This window comes from Xenopus laevis, chromosome 1L (genome assembly GCF_017654675.1).
Source record: "Xenopus laevis strain J_2021 chromosome 1L, Xenopus_laevis_v10.1, whole genome shotgun sequence".
In the NCBI taxonomy this organism is placed as follows: Eukaryota; Metazoa; Chordata; class Amphibia; order Anura; family Pipidae; genus Xenopus; species Xenopus laevis.
In genome coordinates, this window is record NC_054371.1 from 30,903,461 (window position 1) to 30,922,143 (window position 18,683).

Consider the following 18,683-nt stretch of genomic DNA (forward strand, 5'->3'; position numbering starts at 1 on the left):
AGTTTTCTTGTGACTTCGGAGTAATACCCCCTACATGAGTCTTTCCAAGGTTACTTTGAAGAGGGGAACTCTGAGGCTTCACTGGTTGTTCACGAATTCTTGAAGACAGCGGGGGCATTGCAGAGACCAAAGGGCATTACGAGGTACTCATAGTGCCCATCACGAGTGTTGAATGCTGTCTTCCAATCGTCACCTTCCTGGATGCGGATAAGGTTGTACGCCCCACGGAGATCCAACTTAGAGAAGATTTTAGCCCCCTTCAGTTGGTCAAAAAGTTCTGCAATCAGAGGCAAGGGATACCGGTTCTTAACGGTGATTTTATTTAGACCCCAGTAGTCAAACAAGGACGTAGGCCTCCATCCTTCTTCTCCACGAAAAAGAATCCAACCCCTGCAGGAGAAGTGGAAGGGCGAATAAACCCCCGCTGTAGATTTTCTTGGATATATTCTTTCATGGCAGCGGTCTCTGCTGGGGAGAGAGGATAAGTGCGACCTCTAGGAGGCATGGTTCCAGGCAGGAGATCAACTGGACTATTGTAGAGACGATGAGGAGGGAGAAATTCTGCAGACTTTTTACAAAAGACATCAGAGAATTCCTTGTAAAAGGAGGGAAGCGTCTTCAAATCAGATGTAGAAATATTCACCCTCTGGATAGGTTCAGCAGGAAGGCAGTGCTGTGTGCAGTATGGACTCCAACGGGAAACCTGCCCGAGGACCAATCAATGATAGGGTTATGCAGGCGTAACCAAGGAAGCCCCAAGATGACTGGAACAGAAGGACCAGGAAATAATCAGGAACGATAACTTTTCTTTATGTAAAGTCCCAACCTGCACAGGCAATTCCCCAGTCGTCATAGAGATAAACTCGGATTCAAGGGGTCGGTCATCAATGGCGGTTACTCGAAGTGGAGGAGTCAATGGAAACAGGGGAACATTCATATGCTTGGCAAAGAGAGCGTCCATGAAATTTCCGGCAGCTCCAGAGTCAATAAAAGCTGAGCCAACAATGGTCTTAGAGGGCAGACGGATCTGTAAAGGCAGAAGAAACCTGTGAGAGTTTTCTTGTGACTTCGGAGTAATACCCCCTACATGAGTCTTTCCAAGGTTACTTTGAAGAGGGGAACTCTGAGGCTTCACTGGTTGTTCACGAATTCTTGAAAGACAGCGGGGGCATTGCAGAGACCAAAGGGCATTACGAGGTACTCATAGTGCCCATCACGAGTGTTGAATGCTGTCTTCCAATCGTCACCTTCCTGGATGCGGATAAGGTTGTACGCCCCACGGAGATCCAACTTAGAGAAGATTTTAGCCCCCTTCAGTTGGTCAAAAAGTTCTGCAATCAGAGGCAAGGGATACCGGTTCTTAACGGTGATTTTATTTAGACCCCAGTAGTCAAACAAGGACGTAGGCCTCCATCCTTCTTCTCCATGAAAAAGAATCCAACCCCTGCAGGAGAAGTGGAAGGGCGAATAAACCCCCGCTGTAGATTTTCTTGGATATATTCTTTCATGGCAGCGGTCTCTGCTGGGGAGAGAGGATAAGTGCGACCTCTTGGAGGCATGGTTCCAGGCAGGAGATCAACTGGACTATTGTAGAGACGATGAGGAGGGAGAAATTCTACAGACTTTTTACAAAAGACATCAGAGAATTCCTTGTAAAAGGAGGGAAGCGTCTTTAAATCAGATGTAGAAATATTCACCCTCTGGATAGGTTCAGCAGGAAGGCAGTGCTGTGTGCAGTATGGACTCCAACGGGAAACCTGCCCGAGGACCAATCAATGATAGGGTTATGCAGGCGTAACCAAGGAAGCCCCAAGACGACTGGAACAGAAGGACAGGAAATAATCAGGAACGATAACTTTTCTTTATGTAAAGTCCCAACCTGCACAGGCAATTCCCCAGTCGTCATAGAGATAAACTCGGATTCAAGGGGTCGGTCATCAATGGCGGTTACTCGAAGTGGAGGAGTCAATGGAAACAGGGGAACATTCATATGCTTGGCAAAGAGAGCGTCCATGAAATTTCTGGCAGCTCCAGAGTCAATAAAAGCTGAGCCAACAATGGTCTTAGAGGGCAGACGGATCTGTAAAGGCAGAAGAAACCTGTGAGAGTTTTCTTGTGACTTCGGAGTAATACCCCCTACATGAGTCTTTCCAAGGTTACTTTGAAGAGGGGAACTCTGAGGCTTCACTGGACAGGAGTTGGCAAAATGAGATTGACCCCCACTGTAGAGACAAAGTCCAGCCGTACGTCTCAGAGAGACAAGCTCTTCCGACTTGCATAGGTTCCTCCGGAGGAATAACAGAAGGCTACTGGGGGTAGGAGGTAATAGGGGTCTTTGAAAGCGAGGAGCCAGCATGGGTTGAAACTTCTTGACTCGGTCCCTATCAGCTTGATGTTCTCTCTGACGGGTGTCCACCTTGACAGACAAAGCAATGAGGTCTTCAACCTGCGTGGGTAATTCACGGGAGACCAGGTCGTCTTTGAGGCGAAGAGAGAGACCATTGTAGAAGGCAACATGATAGGCATCATTGTTCCAACGAGTCTCAGCAGCGAGAGTACGGAATTCAATGGCATATTCCGCTACACTACGATTCCCTTGGCGGATCTGGAACAGACGCGAAGCAGCGGTCGCCACTCGACCGGGGGCATCGAACACCGTCCGGAATTCTTTCAGGAAGGCTTTAGCATCATCAATTAGAGGAGACTCCTTCTCCCAGTGTGGAGATGCCCATTCAAGCGCTTTCCCCACCAGACGAGTAATCACGAAACCAACCTTAGCTCGCTCCGAGATAAATTCAGCAGGTTGCAGGACGAACCGAATCTGGCATTGATTCACAAAACCACGACAGGCTTGAGGGTCGCCACTGTAGAGAGGCGGTGCAGGAATACGTGGACCAGAAGTGACGGACTGTGTAGCCATGTCGGCAGCAACTGGCGTGGCCATTGTCGGCGTTGGAAAAGTCGGTGTCAGCATGGATAATTTTTCTAGAATTGTCTCCAGAGTGTGTCCAACATAATTTTGCCGAGCTTCATACACCTCCATGCGAGTATGCAGACCTCGAAAGGCTCTGCCGAAATCTGGCTGAGCTTCCTCAGTGGGATCCATGGCCCAAGAATAATGTCAGGGAGGCGGGAGCTCCCTCCAGGGAGGTAGTCAGGATCAAGGAGGAAGCCCTCTTGAGGGTGCAAAGTCGCGGTATCCAAAGGGTTAAGCAAGATACAAGGTCAAAGTCCAGGCAAGAGTTCAATGGCAGGCAGATCAGTATCAAATAACAAGAGTCCAGGCAGGGGGTCAAAACCAAGGCAGGAGCAGGAATCAGGATACAGGAAACAGGACACGGGAATCGGGAATACAGGAACCCAGGTTCAGGGTAGCAAAACCTATTCTTGGGCGCCCTTCTGGTGTTCTCGGCGCCCTTTTATAGTTGAATTTGGCGCCATAGTGACGTCACTGGCGTCCTTACGCATGCGTCGGCGTTGCTGCGCTGGCGTCCCAGCGTCCACGTGGGCCGACTGGGCGCCGCCATTTTGGATTCTTCGCCGCCGGGAGCAGACGCGTCCTTTCATGCTCCCGGCGGCCTTGACAGTCTCATAGGAGAAATCTCCTTAGGAGATAATGGCCTGCCATTGCCCTTAGCTACTGTAAGACGCGAAACCGATAGGTGCATGTGCAGTAAGCTGTTTGCAGAGCTCTGTTCGGGGATATGTGGCAGTGACATTATTTCGCCACTTCTTTTGGCTCGAGTTTTTAATCCAGCGTTCCCTTCTGCTGCCTGTTCTATCAGACACTGTGTGGCTGTTCAAGCCCTGAGCCCGCTGTTATTTACCTCCACATCTGCATTAAGTAAGCTGTCTGCTGGAGATGTTTTATATACCTTTCCTTTATTTATGGGTTCACTCTGCTTATGTTTTAGCTGACCTATGAGTTCTAGATGGTCTAGGTCCACTGTCAGTGGGTGAGTTGGTACTACATCTGGGTTCCTTGCACCTTTTATTACTGACTGACTGGTATTTATTATGAAACTTTTGTTTCTTTAAGGAGCCCAAATAATAGACATTCTGAAGAAGAGAAGATGATTATGGGAGAGAAAAATCTTCCAGACTGAATGTATGTTCTGTTGTTTGCCTGCTCTTCATGATAGGAAAGTGTGTCAAAGCTGTTTTGATCAGAGTAATACCTCCCAGTCAGAGCAATTTAATACCTTTATGTCATTGATGAAGGACTCTCAAATTTGGATCAGTAAGTCTCAAATATGTGACTATTTTCGATCAAAAAAAAGTTTCAGTTCAACTACACCATCCTGCCCTCCTTTGAGGTTGGCAGAGTGTGTATATGTGTAGTGTCCAAGTCTATAATCTGTGGATGGGCACACTAAAAAATTTAGAATATTCTGATTGCTAATAGATTTGTGTAAATTGATCAATGAACACCAGTCACCAAGGTGATATATTGTGTATATTATATTTATATTCTATTTATATAGTATATTATGAGGGTTCTTTACTAAAATCCCACTTTATCTAATGTTTTAAATAAAAAAAAAACACAACCAAACTCTTTTTGAGCTTATTTATAACTAAAAAAAGCTAGATTTAATTGGTTTGGGTAAAAACTTGACTCGTATGGATTTTTTTTGCAGTTTTTTGCGCAAAAAGCCTGAAAAGGTCAGATCTTTAGGGCTAATTCCAGAAAAGTCAAAATAGGATCAGGACCTCTGTCATTGACTTATATACAACCTCGACGGGTCTGAGATGGCGGATTTTTGGATTCGGGCATTTTGCTGAATTGGGCTTTAATAAATCTTGAAAAATTTGAGTTAATTTTTTTTTAGCATTTTGCCCCAAAAAGCCCAATTGGAGTTTAGTAAATAACCCCCTTAATGTGTGGAAATCTGTTACAGAGAAAAAGATGCAAATCTGGTTAAAAAAAACCATTTAGTTACAGAAGACTGTGAAGAAGCAACATTACTTAATCAGTCCTTTTCTATGGTCTATACAATACAGTCAGAGTCAGAGTTTCAGGACCCACTGCTCAGTTTAATCCGTTAGTACCTATGGTACTAAAAATAGAGCATTTAGCCATAGTTCCAAAAAGAAAAGATATTTATTCTTGATATTGAGGCATAAAGTAAAGTTATACTCAATATACACACAAAGAAACTATGATGCAGCTTACTTCATAGTGGAATTATGACACAGTAACATAGTAATTTAGGTTAAAAAAAGATACACCTCCATCAAGTTCAACCTTTACTGTATATATAACCTGCCTAACTGCCAATTGATCCAGAGGAAGGCAAAAAAAAACCTTCTGAAGCTTCTCCAATTTGGAGGGGGAAAAACTCCTTCTTGACTCCATGATGGCAATGGGACCAGTCCCTGGATCAACTTGGACTATGAGTTATCTCCCATAACCCTGTATTCCCTCACTTGCTAAAAAGCCATCCAACTCCTTCTTAAAGCTATCTAATGTATCAGCCTGTACCACTGATTCAGAGAGAGAATTCCACATCTTCACAGCTCTCACTGTAATTTCTGAACATTTTGATGAAACTTCCTTTCTTCTAATAGGAATGGGTGCCCTGTGTCAGTGGGAAGGGAAATCATTTTTAAAAATCTGGATTATTTGGATTAAATGGAATCTATGGGAGATGGTCTTTCCATAATTCTGAGCTTTCTGGATAATGGACTTCCAGATAACGAATCCCATACCTGTATTATAGAGACAAACATCATTGGTGATGTTTCCCATAGCAATCAACAGGGTTGGCCCAGACCTGCTACCCCAGCTGCTCTAGAAATTTTTAGTTAAGGCTGTGGCGCGTCTTCTGCTTGCATGCGTGTTGCGTCTTCTGTGCGAATGCGCGGTACGTTCGTGGATGCAGGGGGCTGAAGAGGTCAGATGGAGGCCCCGAGGACTGCCGGGAGGGGGGCCCTATGATGGCAGCCCTGGTGGGCCCTAAGCACCCCAGTCCGATCCTGGCAACCAATCAGCAATTAGATTTGAACAGTCACCTCAAAGTTAGAAAACAAAAGCAGATATTTGATTGTTGGCAATGGACATCACCTGTGATGTGTGTCTCCAATGTAAATAAATAGGTCCCTAAGACTGCCCAACCAACTGTGTTATTGTTTGGGTCCCCCAAAAGAAAACTTTGGGGAGGTCTGGTGCACAGAGTTCATAAAGCTGCCTCCAGCACGGTCACCCCCTAGGATGTAAGCATTTGACTGAGGGGCACTTAGGTGGTTAGGGAGATATATGAAAGTATTTGTTTATATATGTATTTATAAAGCACTAAACGTATACGCAATGCTGTAATAAGTCACCCCTGGTCAAACTAGTTGTAGCAGAGTAAGGTGCTACAGGCTGACCAGCTGGGTCTTTTTAGCTTCAGGTGGCTAATCAGTAGCCCTTACAACTTGCTCAGTCTCTTAGAGAGTTCTGACTGAGAGAGTGACAGAGAGGGGTCTGGCCATTAAAGGTATAGAAGTCTATGTATAAGTACACAGCTTAATTGTTATATTATTATATTGCCATATATGGACAGCAAATCCCTATTTTGTTTAAAGGGATGGGCTTTTTTGACATAATTTTCGGATTCTTGTCAATATGTTACAATTAATCTGTACTTTTTTTGGTATTGCTGTTTCTTTTTAGAAATTGATTTTGAAGTGCACAAGCTTGAATTGTGTCACAAGGAGCTTGCAAAATTGGATGAGTTGGATATAAAAGACACCTTTGATGCAATTATCAGAGAATTTAAAGAACAACGTACCAAGTTCGCTTTCCTGTCACAGAATGGTATGTTTATATTGGGCATAGACAAAAATTCACTTTAAAATAATTCTACTAATATGATTTTTATGCTTTTATGATTTGAATTCAGGAAAAGGGAAGAGTTTCTTTTTGAATTTATTGCTTCTTATGACAAGTGATAATAAAGAAGAATACCGTGAAAACAACCGGAAACTGATTCTGCCAAAGGTCTGTGTATAAATAAACATTAAATAACTGTGATACTAAGGGAGTATAATAATAATATAATATAGAATATAGAAGAATAATGTACTGAGGGAGAGATGGTTACCTTTAACAGCTTGATATACAGTAGCTCAGCATAATGTAGCAAATGGTACAAGGAATACCACTCATTACAGTGCATCTGGCCCTTTCTAGGCTAAAATTTAAAAAAATTATACCTGGTTGCTATGGTCACTGGTTTAACCAACAAAAGAGACTAAAAAAAAATCAAAAAAGTTGCATAATTCGAATTGACGCACGATTTTATTGCGATGTTTTTTCGCATCAACTTTTTTTTTTTTAAGAATTCTTGGTAAATTAAGGGGGTTTGGGAATTTGGTCGGATTTTTAGTAAGCAGGCCCAGTTTAGTCTGCCTGTAGAATTCTAGACAGTAGAGAGCTCTTACTCCATGATTTGGGGCTATTTGTGTTTTCACCTATCATGTATATAAGTTGGGTATATCTTCCCTACCTTAGCCACATCATTTGTACTGCATATACCTCCTCCATCTGCCAGCACCATCACATTTTCCTAAACCAAATAGCTTTAATCTGGCGGCCATTTTCCCTCTGACACATCATCAGTAACATTGACATCCGCAAACAAGACATGAATGCTGTAAAGTTCATGCAATGCAGAATGCAGCTTTACACGAGCACAAAAAAAAAAATTTTGCTGGGGTTGAGCACTGTAATGGTTTAGCTGAGCTCAGGAGAGGTGGTTAGGAAAGAAAATAGGATCAGACAGCTAGAGTTTCTATGGGAATGAGCGCTGTTAGACTGGACAGTGTGTTTACTAATCTCAGTTGAGAACAACTAAGCATGCTTATGAGCCAACAGCCAAAGTAAATTCTTGAGGGAGGGGGCAGAGTGGGTTAGAGGAGGAGAAGGATTTCGTGATTAAGTGGATGCTGCAGCCTTACTGCCTACTTTTAACAACAAGTGTTGTGTGGCAAAGTGTCAGTGGCAAAGTGTCAGTTATGTAAACATTTCAAAGAGACTGTTTGCTGATTACATTTTTGTGGGGGTTACATGTCCTTTAATATGGACAAATGTAGCATTATAACAACAGGGCCGTTTCTCCTCATAATAAGATAAAGAATTCCTCAACACTTGAGGGCATAAAGATTCTGCCACTAGAAGTCTGTAACCTGTACCTATATGATTGATTGATATAGGTTTAGGTTTGGAATTTGATTGGGAGAATCCTTGTTTGAGGAGAAACCCATTATCCAGAAAGCTCTGAATTACAGAAGTCCTTCTCCCATAGACTCCATTTTACTTAAATCACATTTTTCACAAATAATGTCACAAAATGAATTCCTTTTTCTCTGTAGTAATAAAACTAGGGATGCGCCGTATCCAGGATTCAGTTCGGGATTAGGCCAGGATTCGGCCTTTTTCAGCCGAATCCTTCTGCCCGGACGAACCGAATCCGAATTTGCATATGCAAATGAAGGGTGGTGAGGGAAATCGTGTGACTTCTTGTCACAAAACAAGGAAGTAAAAAAAGTTTTCCCCTTCCCAGTATTTGGCCAAATTTTTCGCGAAGAATTCGGGGGTTCGGCCGAATCCAAAATAGTGGATTCGGTGCATCCCTAAATAAAACAGTACCTTGTACTTGATCCCAACTATGATCCCAACTAATGAATCTTTATTAGAAGCAAAACCAGCCGATTGAGTTTATTCAATGTTTAAATTATTTTTTTATAGACTTAAGGTATGAAGATTCAAATTATGAGAATTAAGAGACCCCTTTTTTGGAAAACTCCAGGTCCCGACATCCTGGATAATGTCCATACCTGTATATAATATATATATATTATCTGGAATGGAATTATTAATGTATAATATTATAAGACATCTTTATCTACCTCTTCTACAAATCTTTATTTAGAATATTTCTGGAGACCAAACAGTTCAGGATGTTCTACAATCAAAAGATCACTTTGATAACCTTCCTGATGTGGTAAAATATTTCAATGGAATTATATTGTTTTTTTTTTTGCATTTGTACATTCATTTACAATCTGAAACAGTAAAATTCTTCATATAAATTAGTCCTGTAATCACACCATAGTTCGAATACCACGTCAACTCCTGTGTCAGACCAACTTAGTGTATATGAAGAATCTATCAAGTTCCACAATTTGTGCATATATATGTACAACGTACTTTGTTTTGATTTGAGCCTTGCTTTAGTAACTGTAAACTAAATAATGTTCATAACATCTTTAGATAAAGGAGAAGTAAAGCTCAACAAACATATTATACCTTTAGCAATGAAGAACTGTAGATGCTCCAGTAGCTCCCCATTTATTTCTGTTGATTCACAGCACAAAAATGCAAAAGGAGACATTTGTGAGCGATTACCCAAAATCTCCACATTTAAATAGTTTTGCCTGCACTGAATACCAGGAAACTGAAGGGGCAGGTAATGTCAGACACTTCATCACCCGGCAGTAAATCTGCTCTCGTGTAGGTGATAAAGTGCCCCATGTGACTGTTCATTTATTTTCTGTGCTGAAACAATTGGGTTCTGTGCAAAGAAAAAAAAGTTATTGTAATCCTTAATTCTCATGTGTGATTACCCTCTGAGAGTAAGGATTTTAATGGAAAAAATGCTCAGTGCTACTTCTTAATAGAGCTGATCACTTTCATCCTCTAAAACAAAATGGTGTTAAATGGCTCAAAGAAGCCAAATAAATTGTGAGCAAAAAAAAAAAAAGGTATCTGGTTTGATAAATGTGTGACTTTGTTGTCACTTTCCAACTTTAAATTGGACTACTTAAAGGGGAACTCCACAAAAACATAACTTGAGCTTATTGAAAAGTAAACATAATTTCAAGCAACTTTGCAATATACATCAATTAAAAACTATGCAGACTTTTAATGATTTTCTAAGCCTGATCTCTCTGACTCCTTTGCTGAGCTGTCTGACTACTGTTACTTTGTATCAACAGCCAGCTGTCCTCAGCCTGCATCCTCCAAACCCCACAATTCCCTGTACAAGTGATTTCAATAAGGAAAGGAACATCCCAGTGCAATGCATTGTGGGTTATGTAGTTCCTGCATGCTGTCTGTAAGCTGTGGAGAAGTTGTTACAATTTGTAACATCAGTGTTTAGTCCCTCCTTCCCTGCCAGGATTTCAGATGATGCAGAAAGAGAACAACTGATAAACAGCTGGATTTCAGCATAGAAAATGGCATTAATTCATACTTTTTGAAGAAACAGGTAACTGTGATGGGTACTGTATATTAGGGGTGTCTTTGTTATGTGGGCCTCTAGCAAATTTTGGTTTGGAAGCCGGAGTTCCCCTTTAAATCCTTCTGCATTGCAAATGTGTATGTCCATAATAAATCTGTTCCTTTATTTCTATTATGAATTTTGTAAAAATGTATTCAAAGATAACTGTTTAATCATTTATTATGTTATTCCTAGATAAAATCATTCATTCGATCCAACAAGAAAAATGAATCGTCTAAAAGTTTTATAACTTTAATGAGAGACATTTGTCAGGAGCTCCAATTTGATGATGCTCAAGTATGTTTAACACATAAAACCTACTATATACAGTAAGCAAATAATATAACCATAGAGGGATTTTTAATGATTTTTCTTTTGTTTTTGCACAAGGAGTTGGAGGAAGCAAATGCTAGTTTGAGACGCATTCCAGCTTATTTCTCTCAGGAAAAAAAATTTCCAATGGAACCTTACATTCTAGCACAGTAAGTTCTAATTATATAATTTTTACAATGAGGAAAATTATAGAACTCTTTTACTCAATGAGAGATGTCCCTATCCCAACAGGACGTTATCAGGGTTTTATAAATTTGGGGTTTTCGGGCAAAAACCCCAAAAAATCAAGCAATTCTGGAAAAAAGTCAGAAAAAATCATATGACTGGTTTTCGCTTAATTTTATCAGGTTTTTTCACAATTCAAGTTATATTATTAACAAATAAGGCCAAATTTGGCATGTGATTTTGTAAAGCTTTTTTTATTTTAATTATGACATAAACTCGGATCTTAGTAAATAACCCTCTAAAATTTACACACCGAATCATGGCGAATTTACTGTACATGTATCTACTGAAACTTGGGGCTCTGTTTAGTGGCTGGGTCAGCACTGGGTTCTTGTATGCCCTCTTCTCCCAGGTGCGCCTTTCATCAAAATTATTCTTGCTTTTCCTATTATTTAAGCTTAAGGGAGTCACTATTTGCTGCAATGGTTGCTAATTCTGATATTCTATATCAACTCATCTTTCTGGTTTGTGCTTATGCTTGGAGTTTGGACTGCACTGATTGCCATCTATACAGGGGCGTAACTATAGAGGAAGCAGACCCTGCGGTTGCAGGGGGGCCCAGGAGTGTAGGGGGCCCAGTGAGGCCCTAATTAATTAGCAATTTTAATATATCTTGGTAAAATAGGCCAACTTATAAATATTTTGGGGCCCTAAATTGAATTTGCTATGGGGCCCAGTAACAACTAGTTACGCCACTGCATCTATACTTGTTTTTAGGATTGTTATCTGTTGCCTGCCTTAACCCCCTGTCCTGGATTTTGCATTTACCTGCCACCTTTGTTGTACTGTCCTATTGTCTCTAAGTGAGGTTGGGTCTCCACAGGTGCCTTCAGAGGTCTTAAGCTTTGCTGACATTGCTAAATTGTGAACTTGTGATTTCTTTTACTGTTTTGCCAAAATAAGGCATGCAATAATGTACAGTGTGCAGGTAACTGTAGACTGTAAATCAACATTTTTGCTATAGTAATTGTGAATCTATCTGACTCCATTAATTCCTTGCCTGCGTCCAGGATAAAAACTAGAATCTGTTGAATTGAATATAATAATATAACTTAAAAGTGTAGGCTGCTCGCACCAGTAAATTATTGCTATGAAGCATTTCTCTTTGAAAAGAGACTTTTTAAATCAATTTTTGTGCTTTATAATTTAATTAAAATGACACTGTTTTTAATAAAATAAATTATCTTGGAAGAACTGATTAGTAATAACCCAACTAAACACTAAAGATTAAAGTGGCTGAAAATGCCATATTTTATATACTGAACTTATTGCACAAACCGAAAGTTTCAGCTTGTCAATAGCAGCAATGATCCAGGACTTCAAACTTGTCACAGGGGGTCACCATCTTGGAAAGTGTCTGTGACACTCACATGCTCAGTGGGCTCTGAGCAGCTGTTGAGAAGCTAAGCTTAGGGCTCGTCACTAATTATCCAGCAGAAAATGAGGTTGGTCTGTAATATAAGCTGATGCTACAGGGCTGATTATTAAATTCTGATGCTAATTGCACTGGTTTCTGTGCTGCCATGTAGTAATTATCTGTATTAATTACTAATCAGTCTTATATTGTGACATTTCTATTCTATGTGTACTGTATATTGTGAGTGGGTCCCTAAGCTCAGTAAATGACAGCAGCACAGAGCATGTGCAGTGAATCAGAAGAAAAGAAGATGGGAAGCTACTGGGGCATCTTTGGAGACACAGATCTTTACTGCTAAAGGGCTGTGGTTGTCTTGGGCTGGTACAGAAACTCAAAATATAATGCACAACATTTCTAGCTACTTCTTTAGTTAGGCTTTAGTTCTCCTTTAAAAATCTTGTTTTTATTCTTTGCAGAAAAAGTATTGAAAGCTATTATGATTCAACAACAAAATGCAACATACGTTTAAGGTATGGAACAGTCTACCAATTAAAAGTGGAGTATTTCAGTGCCAAAGAACTGCAAATCCAGCTTTTTGAATTGGTGTCACTAAGGAGAAATGGTAATCCATTTATCAGTAAATTATAATTGCATTATTAGAATGCATTTGATCTAATATTACATTTATTTGTGATAGAATATGTCATAAAATTCATAAAACAGATTACAGACGAACAGTTTGGGGCACATTTACTAAGGGTCGAATATCGAGGGTTAATTAATTTGAAGCAAAATCCTTCGACTTCGAATATCGAAGTCGAAGGATTTACCGCAAATACTTCGATCGAACGATTGAAGGAAAAATTGTTCGATCGAACAATGAAATCGTTTAAATTGAAAGATTCAAAGGCTTTTAATCTATTGATCGAAGGATTTTCCTTCGATCAGAAAAAGCTTAGCGAACTTATGGGGAATGTCCCCATAGACTAACATTGAAGCTCGGTAGGTTTAAAGTGGTGAAGTAGGTAGTCAAAGTTTTTTTTAAACAGACAGTACTTCGACTATCGAATGGTCGAATAGTCGAACGATTTTTAGTTTGAATCGTTCAAAACGAAGTCGTATTCGATGGTCGAAGTACCCCAAAAAACCTTCGAAATTCTAAGTTTTTTTTACTTCGAATCCTTCTCTTGAGCTTAGTAAATGTGCCCCTTTATGTTGCAATATGACTTAAAAAAAAAGCTTGTATTCACTAAAACTACACAAGAATGTGTAATACAGTTCACACAAGAAGGATATATTGTGCCTCGTCCCTTTTCCTAGCATATGCCTGGTATCTGCAAACAGGACTGGAATATTAATAATGTAATTAATTGGTTAACTTCAGGAATCAGGAAATAATTTAAGCCATCAGGAAAATAACAACAGGGGTCAAAACTGGAAAGCAAATGCTGACACTAGTATTAAAGGAAAACTTTACCCCCAGGTCTCTATAAAAATATATTGCATAAAACAGCTCATATGTAAACCCCTACTTCATATAATAAACCATTTTCATGATATACTTTTTTAGTTGTATGTGCCATTGGGTAATCCTAAATAGAAAATTTACATTTTAAAAGCTAAGGGTCTGCGCCCTAGGATCCTACTATTCACAGTGCACACAACAAATGTTAGGTCACATGAGCCAATTAATGGACAACGTTCTGTCTTCAACAGGGATGGGCGAATTTGACCAGTTTCGCTTCGCCAAAAATTCGCCGCCGGCGAAATGTCGCAGACGCCCATTAAAGTCTATGGGCGTCAAAAAAATTTTGTCGCGCGGCGAAACTGTTTTGACGCGCGTCTTTTTTTTGACGCACACTGCCATACGAGTCTATGGGCGTCATTTTTTCGGCGAAACGAGGCGAAAAAATTCGCCCATCCCTAGTCTTCAACTCCCAAACTTCATCCTGTTACAGTTAGCATTATTTCTGGTCATGTAATCTCTAAAGTAGTACACACATCATCACAAAATGGGGGCTCAAGGGAAAAGCAATATTTACGTAAAAGATTCTGGCATGGTGCAGAGAGACTGGCAAATTGCTAATGTGGTGCTGCTTTGTAAAAAGGGATCCCGTTCTCAGCCTCAAAACTATAGGCCGGTTAGTTTGATGTTCTTGATAGGAAAACTTTTGAAGGGGTATTAAGGGATTAAATACTTGACCTCATTGCAATTCATAATACTATGGGGCAAATTCACTAAGCGCCGAAGCGCCGAACGCTAGCGTCAATTCGCTAGCGTTGGGCATTTTCAGTACTTCGCATATTCACTAACGAACGCTGGCGTAAATTCGCTAGTGTTACTTCGCACCCTTATGCCAGGCGAATTTTCGCTACGGATGTAACTACGCAAATTCACTAACGCGCGTAGTGTACTGAATGCTACCTTTTACGCTAGACTTCCTTCGCCACCTCAGACCAGGCGAAGCGCAATAGAGTAGATAGGGATTGCTTCAAAAAAAGTTCAAATTTTTTCTAAGTCCCCAAACACGCTGGCGTTTTTTTATTTTGGGTGATAGGCTGAAAAAGATCGAAAAAATTTTTGGGGCTCCCCTCCTTCCCCCCTACATTTCCTAACTCATGGCAACTTAACTATACAGTGGGCACATGTGTAGGGTAAAAAAAAAATTTATTTGATGTTTTGAAGGTTTCCCAGGCATTTGTAGCGATTGTACGTATTCCTCCATTGAAATTTGAATTTGGCGCCGTATGCAAATTAACCATCGCTAGCGTAACTTTGCTTTGCTTAGCGAATCAACGCTAGCGCAACTTCGCAACCTTACGCTACTCCTGTGTGCAACTTCGGATTTTAGTGAATTTGTGGAGCGCTGGCGAAACTACGCCTGGCGAAGTGTAGCGAAGTGCGGCGAAGTTGCGCCTGGCGCAACTACGAATCTTAGTGAATTTGCCCCTAAGAGTTTGTGCCAGCATGGTTTTATGTGTAACAGATCTTGCCAGACTAATTTAATTGCCTTTTTTGAGGAGGTGTGCAGGGACCTTGACCCTGGGATGGAAGTGGATGTAATACTTGGACTTTGCTAAAGCTTTTGATACAGTACTATGCAGAAGGTTCATGGTTAAATTAAGGAATATTGGCCTGGAAGTATTTTTATCTGAATAGAGAATTGGCTAAAAGATAGTTTACAAAAAGTGGTGTAAAATGGAACATTTTCTAATTGGTAGTATAAGTATATAAGTATAATAAGTATATAGAAAACGGATCCGCACGCACACTGGTTAATGCAGTGGGGGAGTATCCCCTTTTATTCAGCCACCAAACATTCGACGTTTCGGGGGGGGGGAACACCCACCCGAACACCCACCCTTCATCAGGATACAATTATTAGTGCAGTAACCAATTTAAACCCAAATTCCCACACCTTCTTTTCCCATCATGCAACTTTCCACAGTATTTAACCCTATGTGGAATACAAGAAATTTAACCCTTATGTGAAATACAGAGAAACAATCAATTTTAATAAAACAGGTTACAAAATAGTCATCTTCTATCTCAAAGTGTCCAAGTGCAATAATTATTATATATAAATATTGTATCTAAAAGCTTTTAAAATGTCACATCCATTTAAGACCATATTGTAAAATTCCATGTGTTATACAAATATTATAATACCTTTCTGCCCTTGGAATTTTCTAATTACCCTTAATATTCTAAGTGATCATTCAGCAGTTCTTATCTGTAAAATATAGAAACATGTAAGAAGGTTAAAAAAGTTATCTCTCATAAGAAACACGAATAACTAAAATTCTCATTAAGGCCCTTTGGTGTGAGTGTTTTTAACCGCCAAATCCAAAAGGTCTCCCGTATTAATAATGACCTCTTATCTATCTCACCTCCCTGCCTGTGTATTACTTCCAATATTTGCCATCTGAGTTGTGCAATGTTATGTTTCCCCAGTAGGGTTTCCTTTTTAAATTTCTCTATTTCTTTCTCTTTTTTCTGACCTATAGTAGCCCCTTCACCTTTCTCTTCAGGTTTATAATTCCTTATTCTACTCTTATGTTCGTTCATCCGAGTTTTGAACGCTCTGGAAGTCTGTCCCACGTAACATAGTTACAGGATTGGTGAACTACAGGTGTGCGGTAGGGGAAATTACATTTTCTAATTGGACCAGTGTTGTTAGTGGAGTACCGCAGGGCTCTGTACTAGGTCCCTTGCTTTTCAACTTGTTTATTAATGACCTGGAGGTGGGCATTGAAAGTACTGTTTCTATTTTTGCAGATGGTACTAAATTGTGCAGAACTATAGGTTCCATGCAGGATGTTGCTACTAAGTGATTTGACTAAATTGTAAAACTGGGCAACAAACCGGAAAATGAGGTTTAATGCTGATAAATTCAATAACAACATGAATGCAATTTTTACAATAAGGGGGTATTTACTATAACTCAATTTTATCACAATCTTTTTTATTACAACAAAGTCGACCTAACTCCCATCCATGAATTTAACTAATTTATCAAGAAATCAGCTCAAAAAAGACGGTGCGGGAAAAGTCTCAACAAAATCGTACGTCAATTTGAATCGTACAACTTTTTTTAATTTGATGCTCACAACTTTTTCAGATTATAGTACGAAAAATAGCACAGATCATGATGTCAAGAAACATTTTCAAATTGTAAAAGGGACATCTGCCATTGACTTCTACATGACCCTAGCTGAAGTATTTTCTGATTTGGATTTTTAGCAGCTTTGGAGTATAATCATCTTTAGAAATTTGAGTATTTTTTTCCTCTAAAAATTTGAGTTTTCCCACTAAATTTTCCCCCTATATTTCATTTTAAATCTTATCTTTTTTTTAAAATTTTTTTCTTAAGAATCCATTTTGGGGGTAAAGTTTTCCTTTTTTTTGCATTTTTTATTACACATACTGTTTGTTTTTTATGTCCAACGCAACAAATTTGCAAATTACTGCAAAATATCTAAAATAGCACACTCTCTAAGCACTTTAGGTGACACAACATAACTCACGTACTTTTTGTCTCCTACTTAGGGGTTGGGCCATTTCCTGGTGTATTTTGGTGGTATTTATTTTTTTATGTGCACTGATTCTCTTTGAAAGCTCTCCAGTGGAGCCACCTATTGTAAAAGTTCAGGATACTGTTGACAGTACCTTCTAATACTATAAAATTGGTGGTACATCATTTTTAATAATACATAAGTTTCATTGAGCCAGGTGACACTGGCAACTTTAAATAATTTGTAATAATTGTAGATTTATGTTGAATAACCCTATCTTTAATAGCCTGAGTCATGAAACTTTATCAAAAATACTGCATATTCCGTAAGGCACATATAGTGGCGTTTAATAGCATATTTTCTCCCTAAATATGGGTGCTTGAAGTACAAAGTCCTAATGACGTGAACACTGTTAACATTGTAAACATGGAAACATATCATTACTTATAGGAGTCACGACCCTCTGCTAGGAGGTCACACCAATCCCAAATCTACCCTCACAAGGTGATCCCACAAAGTGCAGGATGAATTGGGAGTATGACCTAACAGCATTTGTTTGATCATGATGATATTGATAACAGGTGATTGAAATTGATGTGTTTAGTAGGATAGTCCTGTGTAGACACTGGGGAAAGTATGGATGCCTGCAGCAACGGACTAAGAAACATGCCCCTAAGTCCTTTTCAACTTATTTAAACCAGCAATGATACTTTTCTGTGCAGGATATATATTTATCCTTGATAAAGACCTCAATGTGGGTCAAAACCTTGGATGCGCAAGTAATGACTGAATAAAAGTTCATGAATTCAAGAAATTTGCTGTGCTGGTCCATTTTTGAAATTTGCATAGATTATCATTTGACCAAGCACCCACATGCATTTCAAGGGTAAGAGTACAGACACTTTTAATAGGATTAATAATAGGCTATCTTGTTAAGAACTATTTTGAGACTCATTATTCTACTTAAAAGGTTATTCATTGGAGATGAGGTGCACAATTATACGGAAAAAGTGATGTGTCTTCGTAAAAGATTATTCATTTGTTTTCAGGTATACTACAATATAGGAAGAGTGGTTATTGGTTAATGGCAGGTCTGGTAATCCAGCCAAAAAAAATTCCAATATGTGGTCTAAACAATAGTTTGGGTAAATTGCAAACTTTAGAGGGAAGATTTGCCTCATGGGGTCTGTGCATTGGGGGAAGATATAGTGGCCACCTCAGGTTCTTATCGTGCTTATATACATTTATTTTTTCATTATCAACAGAAACTGGAAACACGACTGACACCAGTAAAAAAACAAAGCAATCCTTTAAGTTCTTTAAGGCAAAATTTGCTGCTTTGACCAGCTATGACATTTCTGAGAAAAATATGGTAAGTTCACACCCACTCACATTGAGGCATACTGTAGTTTATGGAAGATTATAGTACTGTTGCACACTGCTTTACAAATAACAAAAAAGGGGGTGAAATATTTTAGTAATGC

General features: G+C 39.5%; 1 protein-coding gene across 3 annotated transcripts in view; it reads left to right on the forward strand.

The window, feature by feature from the left end:
* LOC108719589 overlaps positions 1-18,683 on the forward strand; it is a 100,499-nt gene that overhangs the window by 36,377 nt on the left and 45,439 nt on the right. For all 3 annotated transcript variants that reach the window (XM_041588175.1, XM_041588181.1, XM_041588176.1), the window contains exons 2-8: positions 6,659-6,802; positions 6,888-6,985; positions 8,919-8,990; positions 10,464-10,565; positions 10,659-10,750; positions 12,660-12,805; positions 18,465-18,571. In XM_041588175.1, the coding sequence (XP_041444109.1) occupies positions 6,659-6,802; positions 6,888-6,985; positions 8,919-8,990; positions 10,464-10,565; positions 10,659-10,750; positions 12,660-12,805; positions 18,465-18,571 (761 nt within the window). The remainder of the gene's footprint in view (positions 1-6,658; positions 6,803-6,887; positions 6,986-8,918; positions 8,991-10,463; positions 10,566-10,658; positions 10,751-12,659; positions 12,806-18,464; positions 18,572-18,683) is intronic.